The 15,766-nt window shown below is 39.8% G+C and overlaps 1 protein-coding gene across 3 annotated transcripts in view; it reads right to left on the bottom strand.

The window, feature by feature from the left end:
• Window positions 1-1,193: 1,193 nt before the first annotated feature.
• Window positions 1,194-15,766, bottom strand: part of LOC104575698 (erbin) — a 77,671-nt gene continuing 63,098 nt past the window's right edge. The window contains exons 20-26 of one of the 3 annotated variants that reach the window (XM_088529888.1): window positions 13,612-15,130; window positions 7,272-7,403; window positions 6,338-6,469; window positions 4,460-4,669; window positions 3,466-3,558; window positions 2,898-2,972; window positions 1,194-1,972 (exon numbers count right to left, since the gene is read on the bottom strand). In XM_088529888.1, the coding sequence (XP_088386014.1) occupies window positions 1,865-1,972; window positions 2,898-2,972; window positions 3,466-3,558; window positions 4,460-4,669; window positions 6,338-6,469; window positions 7,272-7,403; window positions 13,612-15,130 (2,269 nt within the window). In that variant the 3' untranslated portion in view covers window positions 1,194-1,864. The remainder of the gene's footprint in view (window positions 1,973-2,897; window positions 2,973-3,465; window positions 3,559-4,459; window positions 4,670-6,337; window positions 6,470-7,271; window positions 7,404-13,611; window positions 15,131-15,766) is intronic. The other 2 variants (XM_088529891.1, XM_088529892.1) reach the window with 2 other exon arrangements.

Here is a 15,766-nt window from a genome sequence, read left to right as displayed (position 1 = left end):
ATATATCAAAAAAATCATTTCCTATGTAAATATTACTGAAAAATCAACTAAAAAGAATTAAAATATACAAAGAATTGTTAAAGGGTTTCAATTGAAATTAGAACTATACACAGTACAATAAGCAATAGTTAACATCTTTGAAAGAAGTGCAATAATATTGGAGTTCACTTACTTAAAAAGTACTGCCTGGTTCTTTGCCGCTAGCTATGGAGAATTCCTTTCTCTTCCAGCTCATTTTCCCCACACTAAAGGAGGCTGGTGTTTTTTGCTAGCTTTATTAAAAGCATTTATTTTTGTACACGTGTGTTGAAAAAAAGCAACTTTACCTAAATTTTGAGCTACCAACTTATTTGTAATAAAAAAAAAGAACTGCAATAATTAAATATTGCTCCAATGACAGGTTAATCATTAACCCTGATTTAAAAACAGTTATTGGTCTTCTATGGCACTTTTCCCCGGTCCATAACAACCGTGCATTAATTATCACTGCAGACAATGCAGTCTCTATTCAATTAAAAAGGAGAAAGAGAAAAATAAAGTTAATGTTCCTGGTAAATAAAGTTAATAAAAGCATAATTGGATATTTTACACAGTAATAAGGAACAAAGGTAGCCTGTGGTAAATCACTATTATATTAATACAGTTAGAAACCCTTTAATGACTCTGAAGTGTCAAGTTCACATTTCAAGTTACCTGTAGGAAGAGCCCTTAGAAGAGGCCTCGTTAGAGCTGGGGGGTTGCAGAGACGCCCTGCTCTCACGCTCCCCACTCCACGTTTCGCCTGCTCGCTTTGCTCACCCGGCTCCATGCACACGCGCTCCTCTGACACACACAAGCTCATGCAAAGGCCAAGCAAAACCAGCAGCTTCATAACCCTCCTTGCCTCATTCACTTGGTGTTTTCAGGTGTATGTTACAGGCAACAATCTTAAAAACTGGCCATTTCAGTTTCATTTTTAAAGTCTATAAGATTAAAATGGAGTACTTTTATAAAGATAAAAGCATCACCTTTTGCACAAAATCGGGGATTTCCACAGCAGAGAAAAACCTCCGGGCGCATTTCCACAGTACAGTTGAAAAAATCATGTATGCAAAAAAAACCCAACTAAACTTCAATCGCATGTGGCAAATGAATATTCAATGACTACCTTAAGAACAAATCCTGTAGAAGATCATAAATTTTTAATTATAGTCTTCCTAAAAACATTGTAAGCTATTATTGCATTTTCTATTGGTAGACATACAAGTCAAAAGTACACAATTTCTCATCACTCTTGATTCCAGATTTAGACAGCAAATAGTTGTTTCACCCAGCCTTTATTCTGTCCAACCAGCACCACCTTCCATCTACCCGTTCATCTGGACAACATGCACATAGCAAAGCCAACGTTTCATATCTCCTGTCCACATCTACACAAGTGGTTTTGCTAACACATTAATATCTGGTGAATAAAAAGAAAGGCAATAAAGAGCTACAGGACAGACAGCCCTGCCATCTGTCCATGGGCTACAACCTCAGACTTCTCAAAGCCTTGCACAAAGTTTAGTAATGTGTATGAATTATCCAAAAATAAACCTACTATCTGTACAAAAAAACAACACAGGTTTGTTCTTGGAGGAGTGATCCTTAGATTGCTATAATGCTTAAAAACAAGTTTATTCACCATATGCATTTCCAAAATGATTTCCCATACGTTCTATACAGTGTTTTTTTCCCCCCTTTAACCACAAGTTCAATATTTCATCTCCTGTACAAATTTTGATCATAGTTCAAGTCCCTTTCATATATAAAAATAGTCAAAATATTCAGTTCCCCATAAGTCCTCCGATGAACCTTGTTGGCTTTTTCTCCATATCCACAGTATTTATGAAGAAACCTCTCGCACAATGATGAGCTCCACTGCATTCTGGAAAGTCTTTAGCAAAGATACTGCTTGTCCATGATCAATATTGATGAAGTTGTAGCCATTAGCCTAAAAAAAATTGAAAGTAGCAGTTTCAATATTTTATGGTAGTTTATTGGAACTTAAACTATGATTAAAGTAACTTGTAATGAATGTAGGCAATAAAATACTGCAGATTTGCATATTATGATGTTATTGATAAGTAGATGGTAGTAGTTTTTTTAGTAGATGAGTATTATTACTGATGTAGTAGTATTGATTATACAAGAAATGAGACTATTCTGTTAACCCTGGAACAAATTTGCCCCAAAGGCACTAAATACTTGTGGAAATAACTTCTGTTTAATTCCTGTTACTGTGGGGAGGTCTGGAAGTTTCTCCCCTCTGGAGGGCTACCCCAGTAAGAGAACTAGGACCTGAAGCTGCCTTTCTCATTCCGCTAATGAGAAAGAACAAACACATACAGAGTTAGTTATTTTAATTAGCCTGAAATACGCAATATTTTAGTTGGGAAAAACTTGATCTTAGTTTATTTTCTTGGCATACTAGCTGACTTGTTGCAGGGATTATACTGTGTTTTCAGTCTGCCTTTGTTTTAAAAACTGTTCATGCCAGGTTGTAATTTGAGATATTAATTATTTTGAGAGAAGCTGAAATGCAGCAAGTCCAACTCTCTAAACATTTTCTGACTGGGAATGTGGCGAATAATTTTATCGCAAGCTCTGCAAGTCTCCAACTCCAAGGGTGGCTACAGCACTGAGTGTACTGCTGCTCCTGCTTCCACAGGACTGATGAATGTTTCAGGCTTTAGCATCTATCCTGATGTTACTGGGAGGGAAACTGAAAGCATCATCACAGCATACAAAAACGCTCACAGAAAAGATATCGGCCATCTATGGCAAACTTAAGCGTTCTGCTCTTGTGGAAAAAAAAGACAAACCAAGAAGTGAACTGGTAAAATTACACAGGCTATTTAATTAGATGATGACAGTACCTGAATTATTTTATCTCCAGGCTGCAATAGCTTAGATGCTGGTCCTTTGGGTTGCACTCTTGTTACAAATATACCCTTGAAAAACAAGTAGAAAATATTTGGACAATTTACTTTACAAATAGTATGTTAGCATAAAACTGATAATTCAAAGCATTATTTCAATTTTCCATTTCAAGTAAAAGAACATGCAATACTACTTTACAGATCTGTTTGCTTTTGTGACTGCATCTGTTTTTGACATTAAGTCCAGAACCCCTGGAAATAAGGTTGTAAGCTAAATCATACTTTCTTTTAGAGACTTCCTAATTATAAACCCCATAATTCACTTATCTTGAATCTGTTGCCTGGTATTTGTAAGACTATTAAAAAAAAAAAAAAAAAGCCACAGAGAGTCATTGTCTGGACTGTCACATGGCCGCAATGCTCACCTACCCTCTTGGTTTGCTGTAGTTATCCTGACTTCTCTCCTACCAGCTCCTGGAGTTGGGTTTTTGTTGTGTTTTAAAACACTGAAAACATTTGCTGATCAGCATGATTTTAAAAAGATGCATTAGTATAAAATACTCACATCATCTTCAGGTCTGAACGGATTCCCTCTGCCGCCAACTCCTCCTGATACACTAAATCCAAGCTCAGGATCCTTGTCAATTCTCACTCGAATCTGAATGTTACAACCAAAGTTAGAAACACTGGTGAAAACTTGCACCTGAAGCTGATGTAGCTATTAGTAATTCAGATGAAGAAAAACTTTTTAAAAGAAAATTATGCCGAACTTGTTCTCTTTCCTTGTTCCTTCCAGATTAATTTTTATCAAATCTGGCCTCTGTTTCACAGGAGTCCCACATAGCTAACATCCCCCTCTGCTCTTGCCCGAAGAGTGGCCTATTACTTATTTTGCACAAAACTTGGAGACTCTCATTCTATTACACAATGAAAACAAAGAGCTCAAAATTTTGTACGGATAAGAGTATTGCAGAGGAAACAGCCCATCTCTAAGAACTGAAAGAACAGTGCACACGGTGAAAGGACCATTAAGAGGTATGTGAATTTGCCACAGACAAAACTGAGAATTTTCAGGTATGCACCAGACATTTTCAATCCTGGCTTTTGTCTAGGGTTGCACACTACTATGTTCGCAGGTTACTGAGTCATTCTGGATAGCACTGAATAGATGTAAAATACTCTGCACTGTATTGCTACTTTGCTTTTTTTTTCCCCCAGTTATTACATAAATACTGAGTTGGTTATCAATAAATGTAGTGGAGAAGCACTTCCTATCTCAAGAAAGACACGGAAGCAAAGATTTCTGGTACGTTCTGAGGAAAAGAACACACCACGTTTACATCTCACGGCATGCACGTGAACAGGAGAAGAGCTCAAAACCAGGAGGAGTGCGCTTCCAACAGCAGAAGCGGACTGAGGTAGAACTGTCTGCTGCGGGAGTTCAATTCCTAAACAAATTCAGTCACCGTCTGCAGAGCAGCAGTAACGAACAAAACCCAAAGGAATCGTTCACTGCTACTGACAGACAAGTCGTGCATTCAGGTTGCCTGTTCCCTTACCTCTTGCTTGACCATTTCATGGCTCTGTCTAGGAGAACACTGGGACGGTACATAGGGAGGCTGGTGGGCAACCTTCAACATCAGATAATCAATCAACTGCTCTCTAGATGGATGTCTCACTACCGATGCTTGAGGAGGGAGGTGATGGACTTGGCTGTAGTTGGCCTGTGGTCTTTGAGGCTGGCACATTTGTCCATTTGTCAAAGGTACCTGAATAAAACATGAATACTCTTAAACCACATTTTATGAGTAGCAAGTCTAAATTCTTTCTTAATTATTTCAATACTCATGCTCAACTGCTTTTAATTTTAGGAGCATTGCTAAAATTACTGTTCTGGAGCATGTTCCATTGCACTCAATTTTCATTACAGTCATCAGTTGTGACCTCCCAAGATACATCTGAAAAATCTGAGCACTAATCTGCTAGAACAGACTAGACTAATTTCTCTGCTTTTAGCATAGGTTGAATTGAGTTACCTCAATCTTTTCTTTTTTTTCCCCTCTCCTGGCAGTACAGCTGACAGCATTGCTACTGAGTTGATGTAATTATAGCTTTCACTTCTAGTGCGTGATTTTTCAGAAGTTTTTGTAACAATTCCAGTAGATTATATGTAACTAAAATCCCACACAGCTAATGAACAAAAATTACATGCTGATGGAGCATCTTTGGGTGACCACAAGAAAACTTTCTGAGTAAATGCATAAAGAAGTTCAAGATGTTAATGTAAAAATCTTAATAAGGATATTTCCAAGATATGTTGTTATTTTGTTAGGATTTGCTACACTGACAGCAAAACAGAAGTAAAATTCACAATTGTAGAGACATCCAGGGCATTCAAATGATATCGCTAAGAACGGTGCTGCCAGCAGCACTTCTTACAGATGTCTCCACATCTCTGTGTGTCCCAGAGCTCTGGGCTGAGATGGGCAGCTCCTTTCCTGTGCACCCAAGGGCGTCTTGCACTAACCAGTTCAAACAGCTCCACATCTGTCTGCACAATTCCCACGTTCCAAAAACACCAGCATCCTGACTTACACATTTCTTGCCTACCACCATTATCTCACTAGTTATAGGATAAAAAGATAATAAAATACCCTAATTTTAAATATGATAAAAACTGAAATGTATGTGCAAATTTCAACTTCTAACCCTGCTATGTGAACAGATATATCGCAACCTACTTTGTTAATATGAGTTTCTATATCAAAGTAATTCTGAAAAATAGGAGTGAGGTTGGAAATATTTTTTCTGATCTGGTTTACAAATCAGATGCATTAAAACTACAAGATTTTCCATTGCCTTATCTGAAAGAAAACACGGACATTTTATACAGGCCACACATCAAGAACTACACAATTTCCCAGTATGCAAAATGGTTGCAGAAATGCAATTGAAGTTAATAAATGTTAAAAAAAAAATCTAATGCTGCACCATAACAAATTACAAACACCTATTTATTTTTACAGCAATAAGTCCTGAATGTGTGGTCCTTAAAAATCCATACAAAATGTCATCCTACCAAGTGTAGCTTATCACAGGATTTTTATCACAATTAATTTAAAGTTCTATTTTTAAAAAGGTTTCATTACTTTTGATTTGCTTTCCTAAAACCATTTGCCATATTCCAATTTCCACTCATGGTAATGTTTTATGCTGTAAACTTTTTCTTTCAAAGCCCTGCTGAGGAAAACCACTCCTCACACATATCGTTCACAACTTCGTTCTCCAAAAAGAGAAAGTCCCGTTTCCGTTATGCCACCTTAAATACTGGTTGAAAGGGTCAAATCCAGTTTTATATTTTAAATAAGCCCTGTCTTACAGAAACAGCTGCTGTAAGCAGCAATGTAGGCCATGGGTGGCATCATGGAGCTCGTTACCTGCACAGCTACTTTCTTCATGTTGTCCTGGGGAAGATCTTTGAGGCTGAGGGTGGCAGACAAGTAATGCTGCTGTCCCAAGAGGAATACCTCATCTGGGCAGCGCTCTCCTGGAGCACAAGCCTGGGGATGCTGCGAACGGAATGAATAAGTAAAGAATGCCTTAACTGTCAAAAAACTAAAAAGTTCTTTTTTTAAAAAAAAAAAAAAGGCAATAATAAAAACATTTAAAGGACTTTATTGTTCTTTCTCTTATATGAAAGATTACCATTTTTTAATGCAGAAAATGTAAATCTTGTCAGCCAAGACCTGGCACCCATGAAATGTTGTTGGACATACATACATAAATTTGTAACTGAAAAGGGCCTTTGATCACCAACACATGGTTAAAAAAACTAGTAGATGTTAAAGACTTCAGGTAACCCTGCAGATTCTTGAATGGGAAGTCTTCCATTGACATTTATGCTGCTCGCTATGGATACTGTAATATCACTCAGAATACTTAGGATTAAAGAATTGTTTCCTAATATTTTCTTACAAATCAAAATATTTAATTGAATGTCCAAAGTATCTTACAATATAGGTTACACCATCAGAATTTGATTGTGGGGGAAAAAAAAAAAATGTAGTAACATTTTTGTTCAAACCTGTATCAACCTAGGTTAAATTTGGAGTAATACTCTCTTTTTTTCACAATACGCAGGAGGTCATAACCACACTTTTTTTATATGTTCAACCATACACAAGAGTCAATTAGCAAACTATTTTGTGGCATTAAATTGAAAAGTTTTGCAGCAAGGTAAGTCAGTTAAAAGTACTTGGGGCCTATGAAAAACGTCCAGCCCAGTTCTAGTCTTTATAGGAAACACTGCCTGCACGCGAGGGACATCGTGGTGCCCGTGCTTGCGCTGCGGCAACCCCAGCGGGTACTCACTCGAGCAATGTGCACAGCAGCAGCTCTTCCGTCCGCAACACTACCCTGGCTGCCATGCAGATCCCTAGAGCTGCAAGGGGCAAAGCTGCTAATCACAGCCAAAGTGGAATTAAAGGACCTAGACAGCATGCTCTGAATAGAGAGGGGACAGATTTAACAGAGATTAGTGCATCATGCATAAACCACGAGACGTGTTATACAGACACTAATACACACATATCCCATTGCCATGCAAGATAAATACCATGCAAACACGGAAGAGTGCCCCTGTGGGGGGGAAAGTAACCCAGTGACCCTCAGGTACCTGTATTTATTGTAAGTCGGCATGCGACCAGCAGCTTACATAGAGAGTTACAGGTAATAAAGCCATTTGCACGTATGTGTGTCTGGAACAAACAACATAGGTGCGCGGCTTATCCAAATTTCTAGGTTTTCACTGGATTTCCAACATATCAGAGATGTTGGCAGAAGTTGACGGTCAAGATGCACAGCTGTGGAAAACTGCTCCATTTATTTTCACCATTTTGCCTCATTTTTCCCTACTACTACTTGTACAGTACAAATAAAAAAAATGATACAGGAATTTGGGGCGTTAACCGGGTTTTTTTCTTTTTCTTTTTTTTTTTTTTTTTTTTAAATACAACATTGTCAATATCTACCATGCATTTCAGTAACACTCCATTCAAGAAAGTGTCAGCAGGTGTCATTAAAACAGAGGCCTCCTCAGAGGCCATTCCGGTGACTGCAGGCACTAAAACAGTGCCTACGCTTGAGGACAGATGTGTCATTGACTTGGTTTTTGTTGAGGGAGGTGATCCTGCCCTGGTGAGGCCGCATCTGGAGTATTGTGTCCAGTTCTGGGCCCCACAGTACAAGAGGGATGTGGAGCTGCTGGAGAGAGTCCAGCACAGGGCCACAAGGATGATCAGGGGCCTGGAACATCTGCCCTGTGAGGAGAGGCTGAGAGAGCTGGGCCTGTTCAGCCTGGAGAAGAGAAGGCTGAGAGAGATCTAATCAGTGTCTATAAGTCCCTCAAGGGAGGCAGTGAAGAGAATGGTGCTGGCCTCTTTTCACTGGTGGCCACCGACAGAACTAGAGGAAATGGACAGAAACTGAAACACCAAAAGTTCCACAGGAACTTCAGGAAAAAAAAAAAAAAATTAACAGTGAGGGTGACAGAGCACTGGAACAGGCTGCCCAGAGAGGTTGTGGAGTCTCCTTCTCTGGAGATCTTCAAACCCGCTTGGATGCAGTCCTGTGCCACGTGCTCTAGGTGACCCTGCGTGTGCAGGGGGGTTGGACTAGATGATCTCTAGAGGTCCCTTCCAACCTTAAGCATTCTATGCTTCTATGATTGGTTTTGAGCTCCCACATTCTGCAATATTAGTGAAGATACTAGAAAGGGGAGCAGTAGGCACATTGCTATCTTGCCACCATTGACTTTTGTAATGGTAAGGAAAAGCAAAATCAAAAGATGTTGCAGCTTGGAGCGGGTCAGGAATGCCAGACATCAACTTCATAGAAGCTGGAACTGACTTCGTTTATTAGCTTTTCATGCAGTACATTTATATGATTCTTAACAATTAGTGATGTAATTACACAGGCTCCTAATTGGTAGACAATGATCTAACTCAGACCCTTACAGCCCCCCTTACTTGTTTAGCTCATCCTTTTAGTTCAACAGCTCTTTTATTCCCTCTGACCTTGGTCTACTTTCTTATCTCCTAGTTAGCAGTCCCTTTGTTCTTTCACTGAAACCTGAAGGCTGGAATTGAGCAGGCCTGCTGGGCAGCCATGTCCGCGGCTCTCTAACCATTCCTCTACAAAAAGACAGGACATGAGTACAGGAAAACCCTCTACGTCCCCCGACATAGGAAGGAGACCTATCTGAGAACAGTGACAAGACCACAGTGACAGGGGTATATTGATATTGAAAGATACACAACAGAGCATCAAAACCCAGCAAGTCCAGAGTGTTTTGTTTTTATAAATTTCGAGCAAAGAAAAAATCAAAACATTTGACTAAGGCATCTCAACAACTCTTACATGAAGAAATGCATTTTTGAGATTGTCTGTTAACCCCATACACAATTCTCATTTCTAAACCCCTCACTAGTCAGCCAGCAGACGTCTGTACTCTCAAACTAGCTTTATCCTGTGAAATTAGAACTAGTTTATCAAGCAAGTTAATGAATGGCCTCTGCCTGTCCATAGCTTGCAGGCGCCCTGGTAGCAGTCACTGAAAAACCCCTCAAACAACAGTCTCTTCCTGGCCCAGGCCCTCCCCCAGGCAGCGCCTGCTACATCCCAAGGGAGAGGCTTCCTCCTCCCCTCGGATGATCCCACTCAGTTCGGCAAGTTCCCAAGCCTCTAGGTGAGCTTCTAGCAGCTTTTCCCCTCACAGCAGAGGCGGAGGGAAAAATCGTCCGCAGACCCTTTCTAGGGACGGTTCAGTCTGCATTTCGGTACAAAACACCCAGGTGAAACTGCTGAAGCCCCTTCTCCTTGAGGCTTCTCAGAGCCCTGTAGCACTAGCCCATCGCCCGCTTCCTTCCCCGCTTACACAAGGTCCCTACAGGCTTTGTACAACAGCCTCTTCTCTGGGCCTCCCATATCTCCAAATTTTCTGTTGGGGGCAACCAGATAGACAAAAATACAAGCAGTGCATGGTAAGGCTAAAAGCCGATCTCTGAAAGTCTCTGCAGAAGCCGGTTCTACTAAAAAGACCCCTAGAAACCCATAAGATCCCCTCTGCTCTAGGGAGGGCCCTAGGGGAAGTCCACACCTAACAGGAACTCACTTCAGAGGTGATAAGAAAACAATGCCCGATGTGTTCAGTGAGCAGCGACAACTTAACTCCTCAGCACAAGGGAATCCGAGCACCAGACGCACAGCCAACAATCTCCTTTCTGCATTGAGCTTGACCTCAAACAGGACACAGAACTTGGCTACAATTTCCAGGCACATGAACAGATCCACCAGGGACTAAGTTTCACTTAGTTCTGTGAGCTTCAAGGCGCTTACTGACTTTATCCTTCCATGCAAACCTGAGAGCAGCTTTATTTCAGGGCTTATAAAATCTCCTGCTTTGATAGAAATTAGTTTAATGCAGACCTTCTTTTCTCAGTATGTATATATACTAAGTTTCCTTCTCACCAAACATTTGATAGAAACTGTTTTTCCCCACCTATGAGGAGTGGCACGTGCAAAAGCAGGGTAGACCCGAAAAGCACCGAAAACACCATTTCTACCTCCTCTATGAGGGCCTCAGCATGGGCTTTTCTACATTGGAAGTACCCTACAAGTATGAACTGCACAAAACAAATCCTGCTAGAAATTACATAAACCAAAGCTTCTTACAGCTTCAACACAAGAAGATATTCCCAGTGATGAATCTAGAAATACTCCTCCTTTACCCATTTTAGCTAAAAATGATGGAAGGGAGCAACTGAGATGTTTAACACAGACAGTATCCACTGCGCATCTTTTCATGGGCACAGCGAAGGCTGGACATTTTTAAGGAGTTTTCTGAAGATTGTTGCATCAGAGAAGTCACTTCCAGAAATGTGAATGTGCAGAACAAACAGGGGTTTTTATACTCCAATTTACAAATTTACTCCAATTTATAAAAATTAAGTGCATTTTCCAAGCTCCCAATTAAATATCATATTAATTCTAAACAACAACCTGCTTTGCTACAGAGCCTTAGGAGTGTTATGGTCTGCAAAACAGTAATTCAATAAACTCAGATATTTGAGGCTTGAAAACTCACTTCTAAACTAATAGAGACTAACCAATATACACGCCATGTTCTCCTACACTTTTTGTCAAAATCATATGCTTGCTAGAAATCAGTTACTCATTAGGGGTGAAAAATGTGTTTTAAAAGCTCTAGCATACCACAAAAAAAGGCTTTTTACAAAGCAGCAAAGTGTTCTGCCTACAGATCAGGACTCGGTCGAAAGATCAGCCTCTAATGGCATCAGTTTAGACATCGGCAGTTAGTGACAGAATTTGGGGGCTTATTTGCACTCTTTGAATGCCAGGAGTCAGGTGATATTCTGTATTTTTCAGCTTATGAGAGAATTAATGGAGTCCAAAGAAGGGACTCTAGCTCAGGTACCAAAAAGCCAACCTTGACTTTGGAGAGCGCTTGCTAAGCGCTCAGCAAGAGGCTTCATCTCCCTGTCCATAAACCTGCTACGTCTGCTTAGGAGCAGAGAAGGAACAGCAGCCTTCACCGAGGAGAAATCCCACTGGTCAATATTGCAGCAGCTCTTACTTAACAATCTTACTTGGTTCAAGCCTCCTCATTTTGCAATAATTCTGTTAAATAAAAATAAATCTCTCTCAAGATACAGTTGGGACAGTTACTGGGTTAAGACTACAACCACTTGACTTTTGCCTTTCCCCCTCATTTTTCTATATGCTCCACAGTCCTGCAGCTGGCCCCTTTACTGCAAAGTCTTTCTGTCCCATTGGGTGCTTGTACCACCAAACACATAAAACACAGTTTATCCTGAATCTTCAGTGCCACTGACACTAGTCGAATCTAGCTGTAAGTGCACAAAAATTTATGCATTAGAATGTGCTTCTTAACTTTATATGAATTAATTTGATGTCTGAATAGGAATTAGTTTTATGACATCATCTCTGATAGCTCTTTCTTAAATATTTGAGCAGCAAGGTGTGTGCATGCAAGGAAACCAATTGTTGCTTTTATTCAATTAGTTTGACAGGAATTTTTATTAGTCATGTGAAAGCAGGCTTAAGCAATAAGGTTTTAGTTTTTTTTTTTTTTTTTAATTCAGAAGACATTATCCAATGTGAAGGCCAAATATGAAGGAGATAATTTGCAAAATGATAGCAGATTGTTTTGAAAAGAGCTCCTTTCAGCAGTTCTCTAGCAGCAGGAGTAGATGAGAAGTAGAGCACTTAATTGCAGGTGAAACTGGAAGGGAAAGCAAGCACACATCTGAGAAACAAGAGATCCTCAACAACAACAAAAAGAAAGATTCACATGTAAGGAAAGGACAGAGTCAGGGCCAACAACTATTTCTGCTGACTTAGCACAGGCAAACACGATGGATATTTGCAGGCAGCTCTGCTGAGGGTATCTCTTGTGGCAGCGTATGGATGCAAAGTCCTCTACGACACCAGAAAGCGGGTGTCATCCCAACACTTTAGCTGGGCTCGGATCCCGTCCAACCCCCAAAGCTTTCAGCAGGATGATGACACAGCACTATGGCCAACTGCATACTGAGCTTGAAAGTTCACACACCTCAAAAGAAAAGCTAATGAAAAATACTGTTCTTAAAAAGCTCCCCTATACACTACATTTAAGAGGCTGGAATTCACTGCATGTTTTCCAACAGCTTACATATATAATCACTAGAGAACAGCTTGGCATCCAAAGAAACCATTTTCTCTATCACACACTAAAATATGCTTTGCAACAGATAAGCAAATTGCTTCTCCTGAATATTTGCAAAAAATCAATTCACAAATTATCTCATGTACCATTTTCATTTTCCCTCCACCTAATGAATGGTTTTAGTTCACTGAAGCAAGTCCCTTTGCATCCTGCCAAATGGATTACAAATACCAGTTACTTGGCTGGACTCCATTGTGAATCATTTCTGCGTGACTTCGACCTTTCCTATCTCTCTTTTTGTGCAAATTAAATTCTTCAAATGCTTTCCCACCTGCATCAGGTGAAAATCATCAAATAAAGCTGTATCAAAACCTCCTGTGATTTCCTGGAAGGAACAAGGTTTTTAAGTGTTCTCATCATACAGCAATAAATATTCATTCAGCAATCTGTCAAACATCCAACTTCAAAAGACAAGTGGCTTGAAGGCCAATATATGTTAATTACATTTCTTTGCATTCTTCAGCAACACAGCTGTAAACCTATGCTTCCAGTTACATTGTACTCAATTTCTTTTCCTTATTCTTAAAATGAAGGAACAGAAAAAAGGCAGAACAGAAAAAACAAGATGTAGAAGGGATTATTTTAGTGCAAAATAAATACAATGCTGCTACAAAAGCAACAACATTTACCTGGTCTAAAAGAAATGGCCTTTAATTTATTCTAAGGCAAGTGGACTAAGCTGGCAAATACAATGTGAAAACAACTTTCTCTTTGGTGGAAAAGCTGATTTAAAGTGTGCCATTTGACCATTTCTCAGATATGCAGTACAAACTTTTATTTATCTTTCTTAAGGCAAGACCCGAAGTATATTTCCACTGGTCATTAAAAGCAATTCAAAACAGGGATTATTTAACTTAACCAGATGACAGAAAGGTGGGAGAAAAAAGTGTTTTTTTTTTTTTTTACCTTTTCTAGTTTCTTAGCCTTGATGTGTCGCAACACCTGTTCCCTCCAGTCGTGAGGGACTTTGCTCTTTCCTGGAGGGTCTAATAAAGAATGCTCAGAGTTAACCCTCGGGTTGGATCTCTTTGACGGACTAGTCTGTGAGTAATTAAAGTCATTAACTGACATAGTTCTTTCTGGCATTTCATTCATGGAGGGTCGAGCACTCTGAGGTCGGGGTACGTTTGCACCATCAATGCTGTACATCCTGGCAGAAAGAGGTTTCTGATGCCCGGACATGACGGGTGCAGCTCTTCCCATTGAATGCAAATCCCTGTAGGTTAAGTAGTCCCCTTCAGGGGGCTGAGCCCGCAGGCAGGGTCCAGGATCAGTGACATTTAGGGAAGCTGCAGAGGTGACGCTGCTCTGCCTCTGAAGGGTGTTCCTGGCTGTTCCTGGGGGCAGCCTCTCATTTGGTGGAATAGCCCACATATCCATATGCCTCCCAGCCCCCTGCCGATGGGTGTTATACACGGTGCTGGCTCGAATGTTGTTGTGATTGGAGAAATTCATATTGGCCGAATGCTTGTCGCAGGCCGGCGTCTCTGCGCTGTCAGAGCGTGGCAGGTGCGAAGGCTGCATGCTGTCGGGCTCCACCGGCGGGGCTGCCTTCGGGGGCCACAGCGTATCCTTGGCTGTCATGCTGTTGCTGTACTGGATGTTGTTCTGGGGAGCGCAGAACACGTGGGCACTGCTCACCACTGACCCTCGCACCATGTTAGCGCTGTCGGGGTTGTGATTTGAGTCAAACTTGAACACTGTCGTCGTAGACAATATTAAATCAGATGACGATCCAGGAAAAACTTGCAAAGGCTGATCATACAGAAGAGTAGCAGATTTACTCCTCGCTATATTTTTTCCATCTGTGCTACTGGACACTGACTTAACCACTGCCTTTGGCTGCTGAGGTCCATTGTCATTGACAATGTCATAGATTTTCAGAGCCCCAGGATCCATACTGGTGATACTGTGCGATTTCACCATAGGACCACTTCTCTGGGGGGACAGATCTTCACTGCTTTTTGAAACAGGCAGCTCAGCAGGAGAATCGCCTTCAACTATAGTGCTGCGCATTACTACTTCTCTAATGGGAGAGTCTACTACTTCCTCAGGATGCCCATTTACTTTATTTATAGGATATTTATTTCCATTTTCCAAGTGTTCATTTTCTTCTTTCACATTGTTATTCAAAAACCTTTTTACTGATGCTATTTCCTGTGGTTTTAATCTTTCCACAGCAACTGGCACGGGCTCTTCACTAGTCAGCTTATTGATGTTCATGTTTATTTGGTCTAATTTGTGAGACTTCTCAGTAGGAGTGTTCAGATCAACACCTTTTCCTATCAGGCCTAATCTTTCTTCAATGCTTAATTCATATTCAGACAAATTTGTAACCTCGTATTCTATATTTATTTTTTCTTCTACTGCAATGCTTAATTCACCTCCATTTTGCAGAAGACTATTCAAATTTTCATCTTCTTGTCTGGAGAAAACACACACACACACACAGAAAAAGAAACTCTTGAAATAAATTCAAAATTAAAATAATATATTCCTGTATTAAGAATGGTTTTAGAAAATTAGTCATTATCACACAACACAGCCATACTGTGTGCAAAATACAGGACAGAGATCTGTATACAACCAGTTTATGATTTCCTATACTACCAACATAAAAATATTTTATGGAGGGTTCAGTTTGACAATTCTTTTTTAGGTCACTAATTATGAGATCGTGTTTCAGAAGGTTAATTAAATTCAGCACTAATGATTAAAGACAGATAAAAAGCCACAAAAAACTAAGTGACAATCACTCATATTGTTTGTTGGATTCTTCCAAGTTCCAGAAGAATTTTTACAATTTAACAAATAATTTAAAATTAAAAATTAATTTCGTTTTAACAATTTAACTTTATTTATATTGGCACTTTATAACTAAACAGTACATGTTAACTAAAGCTACAGACAGCCGCAACCTTCAAGTACATGGTTATAGTAAGTATAAAAAAACCCAGAAACTTGTTTTGGCGATAAAATTGATATCCAAATAGAAAATAAAAATAAATAGATAAATTAAAAGAAATAGAAAATAAAAACACAATATTTTTAAATAATGTAT

Source organism: Tinamus guttatus, unplaced genomic scaffold (assembly GCF_059628265.1).
Source record: "Tinamus guttatus ecotype Peru unplaced genomic scaffold, ASM5962826v1 Tinamus_guttatus_pri_ptg000355l, whole genome shotgun sequence".
Taxonomy (NCBI): Eukaryota; Metazoa; Chordata; class Aves; order Tinamiformes; family Tinamidae; genus Tinamus; species Tinamus guttatus.
The sequence above is the reverse complement of the archived record's forward strand: the minus strand, read 5'-3'. Positions and strand labels throughout refer to the sequence as shown.